This window comes from Larus michahellis, chromosome 6, assembly GCF_964199755.1.
Source record: "Larus michahellis chromosome 6, bLarMic1.1, whole genome shotgun sequence".
Classification (NCBI taxonomy): Eukaryota; Metazoa; Chordata; class Aves; order Charadriiformes; family Laridae; genus Larus; species Larus michahellis.
In genome coordinates this window covers 56,959,044-56,980,739 of record NC_133901.1, presented here as the reverse complement: position 1 = coordinate 56,980,739, position 21,696 = coordinate 56,959,044, and the positions used below count along the sequence as shown (strand labels likewise).

General features: G+C 34.3%; 1 protein-coding gene across 1 annotated transcript in view; it reads left to right on the top strand.

Annotated features, from left to right (window-relative positions):
* The window catches only part of ADGRA1 (adhesion G protein-coupled receptor A1), a 278,773-nt gene that overhangs the window by 153,887 nt on the left and 103,190 nt on the right, over positions 1 to 21,696 (top strand). The window contains exon 12 of the mRNA XM_074591674.1: positions 2,361 to 2,576. Within this exon, the coding sequence (XP_074447775.1) occupies positions 2,361 to 2,576 (216 nt within the window). The remainder of the gene's footprint in view (positions 1 to 2,360; positions 2,577 to 21,696) is intronic.

Below are 21,696 nucleotides of genomic sequence, written 5' to 3'. Positions count from 1 at the left end.
AGGAAAAACAGCCAGTAGCAACTTCCAAATACTAGGTAATTTCATATGTATATATTAAGTCTATTTAATGTTTCATTCAATAATCATATAATGGTAAAACAAAGAAGACGTTATTCTGCTGTATGGTATTCAATATCTTAGAGAAGTCTTATAGACAACAGGTTCTTGTCAGGATGGTGCGAGGGCCGGGGCCTCCCCAGCCAGGGCCTGTCCTGCTGCCCCCAGCCGGGGAGCGGGGCAGGCCAGGGGCAGCCCCAGCCCAGGGCGCACATCCTCAGGGGTGGTGATGAGGCCAGACGGGGAATGCAAGGCAGCAGATCAAGGTGAGATTGACCAAGGCCTTGGTGATGGTAACCGGGCTCGGTCGCAGCCTGGGGGTTGCCAGGCCAGGCTGTGGTGAGGAGGCCGGTCCCAGGGCAATGGTTGGCCTGGGGCAACAGGGCTGGTGGCCAGGCTGCAGCGCAGCCACCATGGAGTTCAGGTGAGGCCCTTGGAGGAGCCTCAGCTTGACAATGGGGCAGAGGAAGGTGCTGGGAGCCCCCTCAGAGGCCCTGAACACAGCCAGAGGGGCAGGGAGTGCCCTGGGCAACTGAGAGCTCCCCAGGTGGATCTGTATGCCTCAGCGCCCTCAAATTAATTTACCTTCAGTATTGTTCTGAGATGCGTCTTTGCTCTTGCTATTTTATTTCTGTGTATACATGTCAGATGTGCAGTTTGAAAAAGAAGACTTCCAGCTGATGATAAAACATATCTCAATGGCTCTGTCAGGCGCATGCAATAGTTTTCAGACCCACCTCTGAAGAGTTTTCATTTCATTCTCCAGCCACTGAGACTGTCAGGCTATTTTAGGCTAATTGCAACATGGCTTTTTGTTTGTGCGCTGCTCTCAGCTTACCCAGGTAACAATCCCCTTTGGCCCTTCTGCTGAATGGTGTCTTTATGTGAGGTTTAGGAAACGGACACCAAATTATCATTTTCTGTATCTGTACTTCTTAGAGACAAGATTAGCTTGTGGCTTTTCATAACATGTACCTGACTGTGGCTTGTTTCCATGGATAATTTTGCTCTGAGTTCATCTGTATCCATTTTCTAGCTCGTTTTACAATCCTACGTAATGAACACTGGTTTATGTTGCATTTTACCCATCTGTTTCTATATGCTGAGAATGGCATGTTCACACTGTTTGAACGTCGTCAAGCCTTTTACAGCTATATTTGGGGAGTGGAAAACACCAAGTGTTTAAAGAATTTAATATTCAAAATTTTAAAAATAGGGCTCACAGTTATGAAATCACTCGAATCCTCATAACAACGTTATCTAGCAAACATCTTATTCACCATCACCTCACAAATGTGATATAGGGAACTAGTGTTATGCCCATTCTACAGCAGGAAACATGAAGTTAGGAATAATTAAGCGGCTTTTCCCAAGATTAAAGAAAAACGGTTACCACACAGGAGTTTTAACTGAGTCATGTAGCTTGATTACCGTGATATGGGTAATAGTATTCTTCAAGCAGTAAATTTTTTAACTCCTTGAAAGGCTATCTGAAGATGGTACAAAAAATTATTGAAGTAAACCTAGTTTCAGGTTTTAGGAGTCTTCAATAAACAGCCACTGGATTTTTAATACAAAAATTATTTGATTCTTAATGATCTTTGGCATTTTTATTCAAGTGTAGAAAAAAATCACCTTCACGCAAGGACAGAACAGGTGGAAATTTAATCTAAAAAAAGGGATGTTTTAGGAATTCAGAAACTATTGAAAAGAATCTTCAGGCTACCCTTTAAAATATATATTACTTTATATAAAAGTATAAAAAACGTACTGAAAGCTTCTGGATTTTGTCTGATTTTGACAAAAAAAAAAATTGCTTGATGAGACTTCAGTACTCTCATTTTGGATGTATGCACAATCATCAGTGACTGAAGAAGGTGCATTTGAAAACCTTTTTGTAAGTTCAAAATAGGACCAGCAAGTCACGCACTGTGTCTCATGCTAAGATTTAATTTGTTCTGGTACCATGACTTTTACAGAGTTAGGCTACCCTCTGTCCTGCCCTTATTTTTTTTATGCAAAGCATTTTCTTTCTATTAATTTATTAGTACGAATTAATGTGATTTTCTTCAGTGAAGTCATTTCTTGTCGGCACAACTCATATGATGCCCCAAATTCTGAAGGATTCACACCAATTTTACTAGGTGGATTTAAGGTACTTCTGTATTCTTACCCTACAAATACGTATGGAAGTGTGTGCCTGCAAATTTATAAATTATATGCGGTAAATACACAATGCACATATAATAATGCAATTATGATTAAGGAGTTGTCAACATACCTTCTTCTCATTGTTTTCACAGGTATCTCGTAATATTGCTCTGGAGGCCTTTATGATCAAGCCATCTAGTTTCACAGGAATGACTTGCACTGCCTTCCAGAAAATATCTGCAAATTCAGACAAGTTGGTAGTGCGTGATTCAGGAAGCTGGGAAGCAAATAACCATCCTGATCACCATTTGAATTTCAAGTGCAACACTGGCAATCTGAATGGTTCCTTGGTGAATTCTTCTACCAGGGTAAGTCAGTACAATCACAAATAAAATTTATCTGTGCTTTCAGTAGTACGTTTAAGCAGAATACTGATTTGGAAAAATGTATATTTTATGTGTTGTTAGCATTGTAAACTGGTTAGTAATTTCAACATGTAAGTGGCCTTAAACGGCTGTAGCATATTTTGTTGTGCTAACAGATATTCCATTAATGTAATCAGGCGGAATGCAGGAATGCAGGATGTGAATAGAAATGAGTATATGTCATGTTCTTTCTATCTCTGGGTCCAATTCTGCAAATTGTTCTATGCGTAAGCAATCTCTTTAAAGTAATTTGGAAATACTTGTTTTATTGAGGTGCTGTCAGGATTTTACATTGCAAAAATTATTTTTTTAGGGTAATTACCTTTACTTGCACTACGTAATATTACATACTCTATCTTCTGAACTTTATACAGAGGGAGAGTGTTATGTTGGAGTTTTTGAGTAGTAGCCGAAGAACAATAATAAATAAGCCTTTTAATAGAACGAACTGTTATTATAAAATAAATAAGTGGAACAATTAAATTTTGATCTAACAGGAAATGGAATTTTGCATTTGGCTGAGCGTGTTATTAAATTTAAGTATTGCAGAGTTGAATTTTTGTTATCCGTCAGCTGAATCTCAGTTTAATAGGCTTATTTCTTGAAATACTTACTATGAATAAATTATACCTTTCTGGCTTTCTGGACAATATTGCTAGTTTATTGAACTTTGAAAGTATTTTGATTGAAGTTATTTACTCTTTATTTTAAGAGTGTATTTTAATCTTCTGTATGGAGTATGCAGCCAGTGATATGGTAGTTTGTGCTCTCAGGATCTTCTGGTAAAAAGGAATCATCTTAATAATTGAAAAATAGGTTAATTTTTTTTTCCTGCAGTGGAGTTCATTCCTTCTGTGGACAGTGTTAACATGTCCATCTATAGGAAAGAGAAAGTTGTCTCTGAAAAGAGAAGAATTTGACATCCCTAAGGTGAAAATCAAATGTCAGAGATCTAAAAGATACAAGATTTCTGCAAGAAGCAACCCTGGAACACTCTGCAATGTATGGGATGATATTATTGATATAAAAATATACATGGGATTACATGAATTGGAAATTTTTCTTTATCAGCTCTACCAATATATTTTGTATTTCTTCAGAAACTGAGTACCAACATTTCTAGTAAATGAATCTCTTGAAAGTTTGATGGTGAAGCACTGGTGTGTCTCTCCTGAGATAAAGAATTCTACCATAAAAGCAAATTCTGCATTTCTCCTATCAGCATGCCTGTGTCAAATATGCAGATTAAGTTAGAATATTTATTTGAAGCTCCTTTCTAAAATGTTGGCAGAATATCACAATATAAAGATCTCAGTAAAATCTTTCCTAATGTATTTTGAACCTAGCTGACTTTATACGGCATATAGAAGGGAAACTCTACTGACTACACAAAGAAAGAAGCTAGGAGAAAGAAAGTAAACTTATTAGGATGCAAAGCAATATTAAAGTATGTGATATATAGTGACAAAAGTGACTTTAGTAGTTGGATCACTAGTTATCATGTGTATATGAATTTGTAAATATTACAACAGCACAATACAGGGTATAGATTCAGCTAAATGTTAGTTTCATGGCTTCGGGTTTTAACATTAAGGTGTACTCAGGTTTTAAATGTGATGTGTGAGTAAACAGACTGAATATATTCCTTAAACTTAATCCTGAAAAGCAAGGTGTTTTCACTCATTATTGCTCTCTGAAACCTCTAGGCTAAGCACTCATTTAATTCATTCTGAAATGAGTTACATTTCTTCATTGTTAAATATAATGATCTATAGAATTGTAACTGATGACAGAAAATGGGATTCTTTATCATCAGTCACTAGCAAAATTATTTCTATATTTGCTCAATGGATACAAACAGTAAACCTACTTAATTGTGCTATGCAAAGTTCAGGAAAATAGAGAATTTGTGATGGAGGTGGGAGTTGCTTGTTTTAGTTACCAATGTTTAGCCACTATATTTTAAGGTAATATTCATTATCATGTCTGACTTTAGAACTTTATTTTAGATGCTGAGATTATTCTTAGCACCTTCCTCTATTTAGCATAGGATAAATCATAAAGAAGAAAAAAAATCTAATGAAAAAAAAAGTACAAATGGTAATTACAAATTTAATTTACTTCTAATAAAAATGTGTAAAAAGCTTGTTTAAAGATAATGTTTCTATATTTTTGTGCTAAAAAGTATAGCCCTCTTCAAATTTATAGTATTTTAAGTCATGTTCTCACTAAGCATAAACAATTGTTTATGCCATCTGTCTGTTGCTAGCCAATTGCACTAATAAATTAAAAAAGTGAATAGTCATGAAGCACTTTGTGGGTAGTTGATGGGAGTAGTCTGAAACAGATGATTGCAAACTATCTTAATAATACAATCAAAGCTTTTGTAGTTTTTACCCATAGTGATATTTCCTGGGAATGCTAGGAAATTGATACATACTCAGTCAGTGGTTGTCTGTACATAATTTAACCTTATCTGGTTATTATGGGATAGATAGTCCCCAAAGGGGAAAAAATATTAAAAAATTAAATAAATAAGTAAAAAAAACAGTTTAAAAAGATTAAACTTTGAAAATCAACCAGTTTAAAAGGCACTGAAAGAGCTCCACCATTCAGAGATAGATAACCAGTTTAGGAGATAACTCTTAAAATATTCCTGTATCCACTTACGGTTCAAATGTGCGGTAGGTCTTTTATAGACTAACTTGCAGTATTTCCAAATACCCTAAAGCAAAATATTATTGCAGTTTGATACACAAATTTTTATCTTTAATTCTGACTCTGTAGCCAGTAACCAGTCTGAAAGGCTGAAAATAATAATTTATCACTACTGCAGATCAAAAGTTTTTTCTCATAGGATTTAGACCCAGATGCCTTCTCTTAGATCCCATTTCTCTTGTTAGTAGGGAGTTAGTAGGTGAAAAGAATGTCTCAGATGCATCTTCCTAGTTTTTGATACAGTGGCTTGTATTTTGACATAGTGGTTGTTTTAATCTCTGTTTAATTAGGCTTAAGGGCATCTTCCCGGCATGAGGCTCCAGACTGAGATCCTGTCACAGGAATGCTCCCAAGATACAATTCTGTCCCATGACCCAGCTGTGGTCTAAGGATATCACAATAATGACACTCCAGCATGGCTGCTGTAATGTTTGAACTTGGAAAGTGTGAAAATAGCTTATGAAATTTTAGTGCCATTCAGTATGAATCCAGTGTTTGGGTTTCATTTAATATCAGACCTGAAGCACACTTTGAACCTAATCTCTGTTCCAGCCTGATCCTGTAAACTATCTCCAGTGTGCAAAAATAATCTGTTATACAGTTGACCCTTCCTCTGACTCACTAAAATTACTTCAACATAAAATGAATTTTTAAACCTCCTGTAATATAATAGTCAAATATGTAGTTTATAAGTGACTGTAGATTGAGTATTCATGCTTGGATTTTAAGGAAAGTATTTTATCAACATAATTTACAGTTTCAGCTTCATTGAAAACACTTGTCAAATAAAAACTCTTTTCCTCTCTCTAATTATTCTTCTGATACATGACTGAATTAGCAAGTTAAGCTTCAAAATTTCAATTATGTATATTTTCACATGTAATCCTTGACTTCTGAAATTTGAATTCCTCATAATATTCTCCATGCATTCCATTTAACTTTTCAATTCTATTTACTTCTCATATGCTCTGAGCCAGACTGACCTTTTGATTTGTCAGGTTGTATTACAGGTGATGTCTGTGTGATAAAATGTTAAAAGTTAAATTGGTACTATGATTGGTACTAGACATGCTAACCATGAAAAAGAATTCTAAAGTGCTTTGCAAAATCCTACAATTACTTGCTTATACCACTTTGAGACATTATACAATTTTAGAAAAAAAACTGCAAAACATACAATCTGTTAGTAAGAAAAGTTTTTTTTTCTTGTATTCTGTACATTGATTTTATAGTAACCACTTTCAGTCTGTTTCTTCTTTCTCCATTGGTAGGTTGTTGGTACTTCTACAAAGGGATTTCTTATGTGATGTAGGGATTTTAAAGTTTATTATATTTTACCCGCTCCATCCCTTTATATTTATTCTACATGTTTTTTTATCTTTAAAATATAGTTTTAAATTTTATCCATTAGTGGTTTTTATTGTGATTTAGAATCTATCCAGACGTACAGCATCTTCTTATTCAATATTCTGAATAATCACATTCATTATATTTTTCATATTTAAAAAGAAAGTCTTTATATTCTTCTTCATCTTAGGCATAATATTTAGGTTGTATAGGAAAGTAGCTGTGGGTATCTCTCATTAGAGCCATTGAGTCCTTGTCTTAAAATAAAATTTAAAATAGGTAAAAGCATTTAGTGCTAAGGAAAGATCTGGGAAGAATTTCCACTTATTTTGAATTACAGCAATATGATATTTAAACTAGTATCTTCTGTGCAGGCATTAATTTGCTTGCAGGTGTGTTTAGATTGTACACTGAGTACTAGCTATTGAAAAAGCTGAAATGTCTGTTGTTCAGTTGATTAGGTGGGTTTAATTTCAAAAACCAAAACCAGACAAGACAAACTGCCCCTCTCTTTCTTCACACAGAATGCCCAAATCACACATTTGTATATTTATACCTCTTACTTCTGTTCCTTCTCAAACCATGTCTTTATATATTTATGCCTACTATGACATCTTCAATATTTGTAGTTTGGTATTCTATGTTCAATATACCTTCTTTTCTCTGCACATGCTTCTGTGGTCTTTTATAATGTGGATGGCTATCCTGCTCTTCCAGATCTTTCTAAACATTGAGAAAATGAAACAGTGACAAAATACTATTCATGCGTGCGTGACAAATGTCAGTTATGTTAGGTATACAGAAGGGTTACTACAATTCTTATATTTGTTTAACATATGTTTTAATATATAAAAATTAATATACATTATGTTTTTTGAAAGTAGGAAAAATCTATTGTATCACTTTTTTCTAAATGCTTAGACCAAACTTTAAAATGTGTAATTACAAGCTCATGTCTCTTCTTTTTTTTATCATGCCCTTTACCACTTCTCTTTTAGCAGATAAAAACCTCACTCTGCAAATATCATGGTTTAACCCCAGCTGGCAACTAGGACCATGCAGCCACTTGCTCTTTCCCCCTCCCTGCCAAAAAAGGGTAGGGAGAAAAGGAGGGGAAAGAAGAAAAACTCGTGAGTTGAGATAAAGACAGTTTAACAGAACAGTACCAGAAAAAGAAAATAACCATAATATTAAAAATAATAACAATAATGATGACACAAGTCACTCTCACTGCCCAGTGAATTGGCACCACCCGGAGCAGTGATCGTGAGAGCCCAACCCCTAGCTAACCCAATTTATATACTGCGCATGGCATATATGGTATGGAATATTCTATTGGCCATTCCCTTGTTCTGTCTATATGTTTTCTCAGCTTATATGGGAAGCTGTGAAGAGTCCTTGAAAAGCATGAACATCACCTAGCAACAACTAAAATAATATGTATTGTTGACATGCTTTCACAATCACTAGAAAGAAAGTTAACTCTTTCCCAGCCGAAACAAGGACAGCAAATAACGTGAGCCACCTGGAAGTGTTTTCTGAATTTCACCTTTTATGTTTATGATATTGATGTTTTGTATTGTATTTTTACTGTTTATGGTATTGATGTTTCAGAGACATGTATTATGTTTAAAACTTGAAGTTATTTAACTGGTTCTCCTTTAATGCTGTGTACAGTTTGGACTTCTAACTAACTTGTACATATATGAAGAAGTGAAAAGAAATCTAAATAGCTTGAAAAGAATAAATACAAGGAGAAAAGGACTGTGAAAATTACCAACTTGTATTTGATATAAAATTCTGTTATTTGAATTCACATTTGCTGTCTTGTGAAACAAGCTTCTGTTCCTGGACAGACATGATTCATACTGATTTTATGTATGCTGTCAATATATATCTGGGAGATGTGCTGTCACTCTCTCTTCTGCAATGCTTGGGTAAAAGACTTTTCTTCTGATTTTTTGCACCATTGGTCTTGTTACAGAAAAGTTCTCTTTGGGATTTCTCAAAGGGCATTGTAAGATTAGTTTCCTTGTTATAAACCATCAGACTCCTTCATGTGCATTCTGCTGTTAAATAATAGTTTGTACATGAATTAAGATAAATCTCATAACAAAAACATATTGAAGCTGTAACAGTTAATAACACAGTACATTAGTTGTTAGAACGTATTTTAAGTCAACTTAATGGTACAAAGGTAATAACGAACAAGTAGCATGCTGAATACTAGTGAAATTCCCAGTTCTGCATTGACATTTGAGGAATTATACCCCAACTCTAATTTCCTTACTATACTAATAATCAACTTTTTACATTTTTTATAGAATTGTATATAAGTTGAATATTTTCAACTCCTCTTTTCTAAATTCTTCCTTCTAATGCCTATTTTATTTTTACTGAGAAAGACTGATGCTGGCTAACAGAACACACTTCAACATCCAATAAATAATTATATTTTGTTGCTTGAAACTTTTTTTACTACATGGTTGTTTAGCTAATTGATTATTACCTGGTTTTGCTGTTACAGAAGGTATTTCTAAGTTCTAAATGGATAATTTTAGTAACTGCAGAAGTATGTTTAAAAGTGGGTTTTGGTGGTTGGTTTTTTTTTTTCCCCTGCATTGGTTTGATTCCTGTTGGCTTATGTTGGACCACAAATAGTTTGGTGATGACAAAGAGTTCACTGAAATAGATTGCTTTGACGATTAGCAGGTGATATGGCTGGAAATTTTTTTTCTGAATGTGGGTTCTTCTCCTAGAAACTCTAATTGTTTCCTGACTTTGCAGTCTCCAGCTGTATTTGATAATTAGGGGAAAATGGCCAATGGCACAGAGGTGATGAGGTTCCTTTTGGAGGATTCAAACCCTGCACATGGCATAAAGGTGCTCACTGAAATGTACAGCCTTTTTCCTAACAAAAGTGATAGTGTTGGCTGGAGCTCCTCTTAAGGATGTGGTCAGCTTAAGGAAAATGTAGAAGTATATGAGGTCATGTATCAGAGATTTTTTGAGTAGTTTTTGGTTTTTGTGGATGTAGAGGAATTAATCTGTGATTTTCTATGTGGTAGTTAGGATACTATAATTTTTATGCTGGGGGAGTTTTCCAGAGAGTGCATATATATAGCCAGATAGATAGTTGTTACTGAATATATCGTGGAAGTCAGCAATTGAATGGAAATTTTCAGTTCAGGAAGTGGGTGTGTTACCTCTATATTTTAAGCACAGTGTAGACCTAGGGGTGCGATTATGTAGAATACCTCTTTTAAAATGACTTACAAAGAGACTAGTATACCAATGAGTTGAGCCATGAAAAGACCAGTATGCTTCACAACTGTCTCCATGGAAGTGAAATTTGAGTTAAAATACTACTGCCAATATTGCCTTTCTATTTGCTGTTTATGAGGAAATTATTTAATTGGGCAGAGTAACGTTTCTGTGTTCTTGGTGAGCTTATCTGGGAGAAGGAATTCACTGCTGATTTTTTTTGTTACTTCCAAAAAACACATGAAGATACTAGTAGAAATCTGTCAAGTTTCATTTTGGGGTCGAAGGATTCATTCTATCCTTATTTCATTGACTGTTATCACTTTGTAGAACTTGAGAGATGTTTTGTATCATGGTGAACCCAGAAGTACTTAGTGTATTCTGACTTGTCAATCTAAATATATATATATAAAAAACTTGTGAAGTAAAAAAACAATTCTTGCGGTAGTTGTTGATGTAATACAGTGATATTCACTAAAAATATATAGATGAAATAATGACGTGAGATTTTTTATTTTTTTATTGTTTTAAAAATCAAGGTAAGTTCTGGCATTCCGTACTGTATGAAAAGATTGGTAAATTTGCGTGCATCTATGTGCACACATGCTCGTAAACCTGTGTGTATAAATAACTTTATTACAGAATTTTTAAGCAAGTTTCATGATTTGGGGGCCTGGAGTCCTGGTTTCTGTGAGTATGGGGTTAGCAACAGTTATTCTGGAAGGAACAGAGCCCACATGGACAAGTAATACTATGTATTTATGGTGCCTGTAAGCTACTTGAATTTGATCTATTTTCTGAACTCTGGGAATGTCTTCTGAAAAAAAAAAATTCAGAGGGAACATGAAGTAGAAAAGAGTGAGGGAAGGGGAAGGGAAAAAATAGTTAACTTAGTAGAATCAGTTTGCTGGGTTTACAGTCCTCCTGAGATCATTCTCTACTCTGTTAAAACGTATATCGTTGGAGGGTGTGGGAAGAGGGAGAGATCTGGTGATGGGGGAGGATAGAGTTGTTAATTTGTTTTTTGTTTTTTTTTAAAAAAAAAAACCAAAACCAAACAAAACTTCATGCTAAGACTTGTGTTATCAGGAGAGTTGACTGAGACTGTAATTCTTCATTCTTGTCTGCCATTTTAGACTGAATGTCATATGTTACACTTTTAAAATAGGATGCAAGAGCGCATGACTGCTGTCCCAATAGGCATCTCACAAGGATGTGTAGTATTTCTTGAGCTCAAATCGATGAGAAACTGATTTTTAGCTAAATGAATGGTGATATGCTGATTCATGTTCATACCGGGAACTCTTCCTGCATTATTGATTTATGTATTGTTGGCATAATGTATTTCAAATACATAAAGGAAAGGTTGTAAGTTAGTTGAACTGTTATTTAATGTAGAACATACAGACCTGAAAAGTACAGATGTGATCATCACATAACTTCCTGACTGTGAGTTATAAAAATCACATCTTCAAAATTCCATAGTTCTACATAAGAATTAATTCATTATTCTAAGTTATTGTTATTGTATTCCCAAACTGTCAGTGAAGGAACTTAGAGGTGTTAATTGAGTTTCCAAAACATCAGTGAAGGAAGTTACTGGTTTTAATGCCAGATTAGTTTTTAATGAAACACTTATGCTGTTTTACAGAGAAAGGAATTCTAAATAGATATTAATTGTATGACTTTATACACAGACAGTCATTCTAAATGAAATTAATTTGCTTCACTATCTTTTTTGGGCGAATGAAACGCATATGCACCTTTGCTTTGTTTCTGAGAGAACTTCATGAAGAAATACAGACAATTATATTTCCTTAATGAACTTGAGAAAAACAAATGGATCTAAATGACTCTTCATCCAGGTCTCGTACCACTTTCTTCTATTGGTATCAATGAGTTACTAAAAAGTAATTTAAAAAAATACTAATTAGAAGTTACAATTGTACTTACAATAGCAGACAAATTCAGTACTTCAGTAAGAAACTTGAATCTAATGTTATTTCAAGTGTTAATGAAAAGTGTTGAATTTAGGGTTATAGGAAGGGCCACAAAGGGTCAGTGCAGAGATCAGTTTAGCTTTATTTCATACCTCTAATAGGAGTCTAATAGGCTAGGTGCTTTGGGAGAAAAATATATAGAGAAAAGGAAACACAGTGGTACTTCTCTTTTATATCCACCTTTGTACACCTTCTGGATTTCCTCAACAACAGACTGTATCCACAGACTGACAATACAGGAAATCAGTTCCTCCTTTGGAAAAAAAATGATCTGAAGTTTTGAGACATCTTAATGGATTAGGTCTTACAGTACCACTCTTGTTTTTATTTCTAAATCACTAAATTATATCATATATGTTCTTAAATGTAGAAATAGTTCTCTTTCTTAATGTAAATTTAAAAACCTGAAAAAAGGTGCGATGATGATTGTTAAAAATGCCACATCTGTTAACATCCTCTCTGTGTCCATGCAAATATCTATTCATATACTGCCAAACTGCAGTCCTGGAGTTTTTCTGCCATTAATCTGTGTACTGATTTTTTTTTTCATACATCCTGTGTTACTGTATAAAAGAAAAAAAAAAGTTGAGTAATTGTTTTAGGTCACAACAGGCTGGAGGCTATGAATTATGGATAGACAGGATAACACTGAATTGTATTCTTTGGCTAAATTTAGATTAAAACCCCTCAGACCAAAAGTCTGATGAACCAGAATTGAAAAACACAATGCCTAATTCAATATGTACAGGTCATACAGTAGATGTAACAGCTGTGTAGTGTATGCTTCACTGACCAGCATATGCTGCTACTCCGAAAGAAAAAGAGTAAGCTTAGGACTTGACACTTAAAAAGTCAGTCACATTTTTGTGACATTGTATTACAGAAAAGCTCCTGTATTTTATAATCTTACTTTGATCATTACTGTGTAAAGTGTCTAACGGATTCAAAACTCTTGCTAAATATAGTCTATCAAAGTTGCACATAATTGTCACACTCATTGAACTGAAGAGTTATTTACAGCTACGTTGTGCTTCTTCAGCCTTTATCACTGAGCTTCTGGTGATAGCAGTGATCCACAGAAATGCCACAAAACATCAAATATACTATTTAAGTAGGAATATGTACATTCTTAATTTCCACATAAAATAGGATTACATATGCATTCCAAACTATTTTATTAACAGCTGCTCTTCATCAGGATGATGGTTTTCAGTCTCTGTGGGTTTTCAGTGTACTTGATTGATTTGACATCTTTATTTTAATTCTTCCTTTTCAGAAATTTAAGTGAAGTCTGTAGTATGTAAATGTCTAATGGGAGTATGTGCCAGAATGTACGTAGTGTATTTGAAATAAATGCATCTTACCCTTAGAGTTTAGCTTAATTCTGTCAAATAACAAATAAAATCAAATGGCATAATCAAGCTTCAGCATTAAGTTGTCCTCCACAATGCAATTGCTAGAATTTCTTTAAGGAAGGAACTTTCAAAGAGGATCAAGCTCACTGGGTACCTTTTGCTACAGTAGTTCTAGGTGTTTTGTTTCTTGGGGATTTATTAAAGTGTGGACATAATTGACATAGACATAATTGAAAACTATCAGTGAATGTTAAAATTTATTGATAGCTGACTATCTGCAATAAATACTTGGAAAACCTATACTGTACTGTTTGGGCCTGATTTACTATTCTATGGTAATCTATCCCAATGAAATCACTGCACTGAAAAAGGAGTATGTATTTAGTTTGGCTAATTATCTGTTCATCCTTGATAGACAGTAATGTATTTGTTCACGCTTATGCTAGTAGTAGTTGCTTTTGTAGTAGACATACCTTAGCAATCCTACTTCTTCTAAAACACTATTACAATAGGAAAAGTAAGGTATCTAGATGATGATTTTCTTTCCAATATGCCTTCTGTTTTCAGTTGTTACAAGCTACCATGTATTTGCTGATTTTGCAATAAGTGCTACAATTTTAAAATTGGTTTGCCTTATATTTATTTCCAAATAATGGAAGTTTTAATAATTATTAGGATCTAAGAATAAACTTCCTTTAAAATGAAATGGGTCTCCTGCAACTGGGCTGTGGGTAGGAGAATTGAAAGATGAAATATACCTTGTGTAGGCAAAATGTGCAGATGTGTCATGTGAAGTTGTTGTGTAACCTGAAGAGTCAGGGAGATGTTTATTCAGCTCAGTGAACGAGTACTGGAGTGAGCTTCCCAACTTTAGGACAATAAATTAAACATCATCAGTGCAAGAAGGGAATAGGCTACAGATTTCACTACAGCTATGGTGACGTCTTCACACAACTATGAAGAAGAAAAAAGTGTAGGAAAACTTTTCTAGCAGTAGAACTCTTTTTTTCTCAAGTTGTGTCACTAGCTTTGCTAGTACATTCTCTTGTGCTGTTGTGAAAGCCTGTCATGCTGATTTGCAAAGAAGAAATAATGGTACTAACTCCATTTTACTTAACAGTTGAAAGGGCTTGAGAGAGCACAAGCCTATCACCTCTACAGGTTTCAATATGTATATATTGAAATAATGTGACAAAATCGAAATAATACATTAAAAATGCATTAAAAATAAATTTTATAAATAACAGATTATAGTGACACCGCATGTGTCATTTCTGCATTTCCCTTTGTACTCAGTTTAAGGGTTTTGTCTACATGCATGTCTTTTACACTCCTGTGGAGTGTATGAGGCTCATTCTATAATACTTCTGCCATGTAGAATAACGTTGTCTTTGCTTAATCAGTACTGAAAACATAGATATTTTTTCCTCTCCCTTTTTCTCCATTTCACCTTGTTATTGAATTCTGGTTGAGTGTTTTCTTCTGTTAAGCCATGCAGGAGGATGGCTTAACATTGACCTCTCATTATCCCAATAAGAAATAAGGTAGATCATTTTAACTGTGGAACTACATAGTGAAAAATGCTGTACGTGTAGAGCTATAGCAATGGCATGTGATAAAAAAAGCTATGTTACAGCTGAAATAGACATTTACAAAATGCAATGTTCAGAGATTGCTGGGAAGGTTTCAGAGTCTAAATACACGCTCAGAGTGATTGGCTTGACCATAACATCTTTGAGATATCTTTATCAACAGTTTCATACTGTTACATAATACTAGCTTTCTTAGTAATTATCTTACAGTCCCTTGTACTCTTAAACAGAAACAAATTTAAAATTAAAAAAAAAATAAAATGAAAGGATAGAAGAAATTATTGAGGTATTCTTTATGATCTATAAACAGCAATAAAATCAATATGCAGTAAGTATAAATTTACTGGAGTTATGTCAGGTATCAGGGTTGTGCAGCCCACCCAGGCAGACCACAGCATAAAATTTAATAAAAATATATATTAATTCCTCAAATTTTATCTCTGTAAACAAGTACGTAAGTCTACAGAGCTGAAGGAAAGAAAACTTAACAGGGAGGAGCATCGGGTACAGAAAATTTTCATAAAGCTGCTGACAGCACATGTCAAGACATCCATCTGCTTTTGTCATCTTATACATGTTTATATTTTCCTACGGTATTGGCTCCTAAGTATTTCTATTGTAGTACAAGCACCTTATAAGCCTTAAGCAGCAAGATAAATGCTTAGAGCTGATCCAGTTAGACTACTATTTGTTGGAGTAAATCCTGCTCCTTCCTGCCTAATCACAGAAAGCTTTGCTGGCCATGTGGCTATGTGTTGTAGAGAGGCATAAATCTCATACTCTTTGAAAGAAGTGTCTGCATGTTTAGGTTCATCATGTCTAACTGTATTTGGACAAACTTCTTGGAATTTGTTGTATTCCTACAGATTGTTAGACTTGGAGAGTAGGAAGGAGTTAGAGTGAATCCGTCAGATCTGTACTTGTTATCTAATCCATGGCCAAGTACAGGAGCATTACAGCAGTAAATCCTGCTTAGATGATTGTTGCCATAGGATGGACAGGCCCATCTTTTCTGATTGACTTACCAGAGGATTAGTACATACAAATCCACAATAAGATCTCCATATTATTTTGTGATCTCCTCTTCTATGAAGGAGTTACAATTTGTTTTAAGACCAGCTACTCTGTGAAATCCAAGTGTTCTGGCATCAAGTCACAAAGCTATCCTCTTTCTTTTTTAGATACTCCTCCATACAGCATTTTGAAGAATTAGTCTTTTTAAAAATAATCTCTTGCTATTTTTTTATCCTTGCCTAAGAATTCCTTAGAACTTCAATCAGACCTTCTAAACCCTTGGCAATGAGGAATTTGCTTATTGATTGAGCAAATCTAGAATAATCACTACAAATTTAAATAACCGGAACCATTTTCACCCACTGCTCTTTCACTACATTTTCAGTCTCTTCTATGAAATTTTTATTTCTCTTTAGTGCAATGTTTATTATGTCCTTTTTTTTTTTTTTTTTTTTTTTTTTTAAGGATTTATTTTTCCATTGATTCTGCTTCCTCTAGAGGAAGGTAATGCATTAGAAGCTAATTGGGTAATTTGTTTCTTTCTCCAATAATGTACTAATGCACTGATTGTCATTTGAACTGATCTCTAGTTCTTTGGGGATAGTTTTGAATATTTTCCTTTCTCTTCTCTTGGCAAAAGAGGCTGTCAGGCACATCTTGCCCTTCAGCTGCTTCTGATGCTTCTGCTTATGCTCTGCAGATAAGGTGACTGCCATTCTATAATAGGCAGAAAACCTCAGGATAAAGATGGTCCTGGTAAGGGCTGAATACACATTTCCAGTTTAGCAGTGCAAGAATTTTCAAGAAAATGTTGGTTTATTATCATATAAAGACAGAGTGTCATCTGTTGAATTTGTGTGGCATCCTTAGGCAGAGAAGTATTTGGAAGGTCTGTATTATAGGGGTATTCTGATATTTTTTGAAATACAAACTAGAAGTTTGGTAAAACAATTATATCTTTAGTAACTACAAAAATTGATAGTTGTGATTGCCCAAGGTTAAAATTGTTTTGAACATATGATTTTTCAATTAAAATCTAAAAAATTCTAGCAGGAATTTTAGACATGATAAATGTAAAAATTTTTGCTGAATTGTTTCAGTGTTTTAATTGTTTGAATATTCTTCCCATGATTCTCTGAGCAAAGTATAATACACATATAATACTATACAAAATAGTAGGCAGACTATATATCATGATTGCATTTGGTAAATTAAAAAAATGTCTGTTTACTGGGGAAAAAAAATGTCAGTTGGGCTTTTTTCTTATATTGAGCGTTTGCTTAGCCCACAATCAAAATAAAACAATGTCACTGATGGGAAATCATTTGTGAACATAGCTGAGCAGAGACACTCACCTGGACAGGGGATGGTAGCAACAGCTATGGTAAATCTCTGCAGAGGAGTCTTTATGTTACCTAAACATTTCCCTGAGCTCCCCAAATGAAATAGCTGAGAAACAGGTAGGCCCCTCTGAAAAGCAATTTAGAGCACCTACCGTAGACTCCAAATGTCACAGCTAACCCCGCATTTACTGAAGCTCAAACTTTTGGTACTTAGACACAGCTGTTTCATATACTCACTGCTCTTTGCAACCACTCCTCAGTACACAGTAACTCAGAAAAACTTAGTTAACAACGACAACTGATGGACATGAGTTCTCTCTGTGTACCTTTATCCAGATGTACCTAAAACTTGAAACCGTTATGACTATTGATGGTGATGCTTACGTCTCTTACTTTAGACAAGGTTTCATACAATGATTCCAGACTACATTTGTCACAGCAACAGTAATGGCAGCTTATGCGGCTGTTTGATGAAACTATTAGCAAGCAGGTTTGGGGGAAGTATTTGGCCAAACATTTATGTGTTTTTCTTTGACTTCAAAGAAGTCAACAAAGGTTTTTCAGGTGACAGAATATGTAGCACTGTATCGTGATTCTGATCTCAATTTTCAAAAGACAGGAATTAGAGAAGCCTGAATGATACTTATTATTGATACTATTTATTTTTTTTTTAATACAATGGAAACCTGATTCACATTGTTAAGAACCAATGAGTTGGTCATGAGTTCCTTTTTCCAGTCCAATATAAGGTACTGACAAATGTCAGTATAATGTTGACAAAGTTATTGAATTTGAAAGTGTACAGGTCAAGTATTACAAGAAAAGATGTGTAACTTTCAGAAAAAGAATCAAATTATCTCTGAACACAGCTTTATCTTTATTAGCATTCTACTCAGCAGTGTGTGTATGCTTTTAAAATTGTACATGCACTGGATAATGCATGTAAAATAGATAAAGGTGTAAGTTTTAACTGGTTTTGTCAAGTGCTTTGAAAACAGATTGATGCTGAGATAAAAACTACTGCTGCTTGGAGGACACAAGGGAAATTTCTTGCTTCAAGAGGATGAATCCGTTTTTACCTCTGGTAAATCTATGGTAAGCTTGGAGTAATGGAGATGCAACGTAATTTTTTTGACAAGTAACATGCATCATTGTGGAAAAGAGAGGAGGATTTTATTAGCTGCCTAGGTTGTCAGATAATGCTTTGTCAAATAATTAAGCATAGCTTAACAAAGTTTCTTAAAATACGCTTTCAGGTTAAAATCTAGCTTCTAATGAACAGCAAGGATTCTCGATGTTTTCAGGGAGGTAGGATGCCATTCTGATTCAAGAAATCTGTACCCCCTTCCAGCGAAATAGCTAAGAGTTTAACCTACTGATACTGTTCTGGTGATTTTATATAAAGATTGACCTGTGGCCTCATGCATGTCTAGGATAATAGGAAAAAGGGGGGGATTTGTGGTTATTGCTGTACACTAGTAATACACCTTACCAGGACTTCAAGGGAAGGACTTCAGTGGGTAGAAACTAGTATTTCCAGGTGTTTGTGGAGAATTTGAGAGGTGGGAGCCATATGCAAAGTATGTTTCAGTAATAAAGGAATTAAATAATTGAATACTGTTAGTAACATTAAATTATGTGCAATTGACTTTAGATTTCCTGTTTTGAATAAAAAAAAAAGTGGCCTGAATTTTGACATAGATCAAAATTCTAACAATCAGTGAAAATTATTGTAAATTTTACTCTCTACATCTTTCCTCAGTTCCCTTTTAGGGAAGCTCTATTTTTTAATTCTTTTTTTTCCTTGATCTTTCAACAGTTCAACCAAGATAACAATGTGTAGATAAGACTTTCAGACTTCACAAGTAAAGTAAATTCTTTAGCTTGCATTGAAGTCTTTGCAGCAAACTTTGAAAACCAGCAAAATATTTACATCTATGCTATGTGGAACACTTAACCAAGCAGCCTTCAATTCACATGTTTAGTATTCACCTGTTTACTTTCTCATGACTGGTGTTTTTGTTGTGAAGGCACTAATTATTTTCCTCCAAATTAAAGAAATTCAATGAATAATCATTAGACAGACTCCTTGGAGACCATCTCAATAACAACTAGATAGATAATTAGAAAACAACTAGATTAGATAATTGGAAAAAAAAATGATACAAAGTACACACATTGAGGCAGAATTTCTTTTTATTGTTGAATTACTATGGATTCTTTTTAGTCATCAAAGTTTTTGTATTATTTAAACATGTGCAATATAAACCATGTAAAAGTAGCTCAGCAACTGCCTCATTAAGTTTTATAAATACCTAAATTACAATAAGTACTACCACTGATATAAGTTAAGAGAAGCTGGATAAAACTTTACTCATTATATTTCAGAGTTTTTTAATAACAACATGCTTTGGTCCTAAATACATGAATCAATCAAAATAAATGTGTTATTGTAATGAAATAGGATAAAAGATGTGCACATTTACAGTGCATTTACTGTGCATAGTTTACTAGAAAATAATCGTAAAAGCCCTCCAGAGCTGCTAACAAGAACTGACCAGCAGAGTACAAGGATTCACATATTGTACAGCTATTGAAAAACATCTGTCCAGTCACTCTGCCAGTCAGATCTCCCAGAGTCATATGTTTAAAAAATAAAATAGCTTTCTTTTTGTAATTTTATAATTTACTACTCCTTCTATAGATTATTTGATCCCTGATGCTTTTGCAACGATTCAATATAGTTGTGGTAAATAATATTAATCAGCACGTGCATATTTTTCCCCTTTTCTTTGACAAAAATTTGTTCATATCAGGCTAATAATTTTCAATTGTTAGATATTCACGTGAGTCAGAGAAAAAGAAATATTAAACCTTTTATTTTCTTGATTACTGGTAATGTGTGGAGAAAAATGACTCATATTACCAACATTACAAACCGCAAATCCTTTTCTTGAAAAGACTGTGATTAAGGAAGGTGTGCCCACTAGTGCCCGCTCCTGGTTTGTTTGCGTTGTTGATGTTAGCATGAAGAGCATGCAATAACTGTGTGTTGGTGCTTTCTGCTTTTCTTACCACTGCAGGTTGTAGAAAATAGAGGTCTGTTGTGTCATTAATCTTGTTAGAAGTGGTCTGACTTTTTCTTCTCTTTCTGAAATGTTCACTAGATCAATTTATGTGGAGAGGCTGAAATAAATAATTATTTACTTGGTGTGGCTGCTGCATTCTGTGCTGACCTTATCAGGATCAAAGTGATTTACTATCAGTAAGGCAAGTGATGGACAAAATCATGTTATAAAGTAAAATAAAACCTCTCTTAAAGCCTCAATATTACTAACTGTTATCAGAGAAACAAATCTCAAGTTTAGATACCCACAGTAGTATAAGAAGTGAGATATTTATCACTGCCTCTTGTCTCTAGAAATATCTACCTTTTTCATATTAAGAATCAATGGACTGGGGTGTGGGCAGGCCTGTTATTGTGAAATCATATACATCTATACGTGGTTCAGGCCTGTCTGATGTCAGATGGCTGTTTTCAAGACTACTTACAGAAAAGTAGTTTGCACTAACAGAAAAGAGGAGTTGAAAGTATTAAAATATGCTTGCAATAGTTAGCCTATAAATGATGCATCAAAAGTGTTAGTTTTGAAAGGGGTGAATAATTGATATGCAAATAAAATAGAAGTCTGTTCACAGAAAAAAAAAAGCATTAGAATTTATCTTAAGTTTTAAGTAAATAATTTCCTTACTGTTGTAGTTGGCATAGGTTTGATGTATAATATTTACATAATACAAATTATAGTATGCCCTACCTATTTTCACATGGTGAACAGCTAGCAATTTCATAGAGCAGGAAATTTTACCGCTGCCCTTTCTTCCATGTGTTTAGATTATTTCCATGTCTTTCCGAAAGCTTGAAACGAATTCACTTTTTAATGCTTCATGGTTTACCATAATAAATAAAGAAGTTGGGAGAAACATACTGCGATAAGAGCAGAAGGAACCAGCAGTTACTTATCTGTCTTAATATATTAAAATTCAAACTTCTGTCTTAAAAGTCATTGAGGAAAAAAAGAAATAATTAGTCCCTTTTATCAAAATCTATTTCATGTGAAAGTCTGAAAATACCACAAGTGATTTATACATTTTGGGGACCATTTTTTCTAAGCGCTTCAATGCACGTGCCATTTTTTTTCTCAGTTAGCATCTTATGGCAGGGGGAAAAAAAAACAAGAGATATCATTTGGTCTCCCTCTAGGAGAGACAGACTTCTAAACATTACTAGTGACAATGAGGAACGTAGGGACTGGAAACTGAATAAAGTGTTTGTCTACCTACTGTCATACAGGGGAAAGCAGTGAAAAAAAAAAAATCATTTGTAGAATGATTTAGATTATTGTTGTGGAATATACACATACATATATACG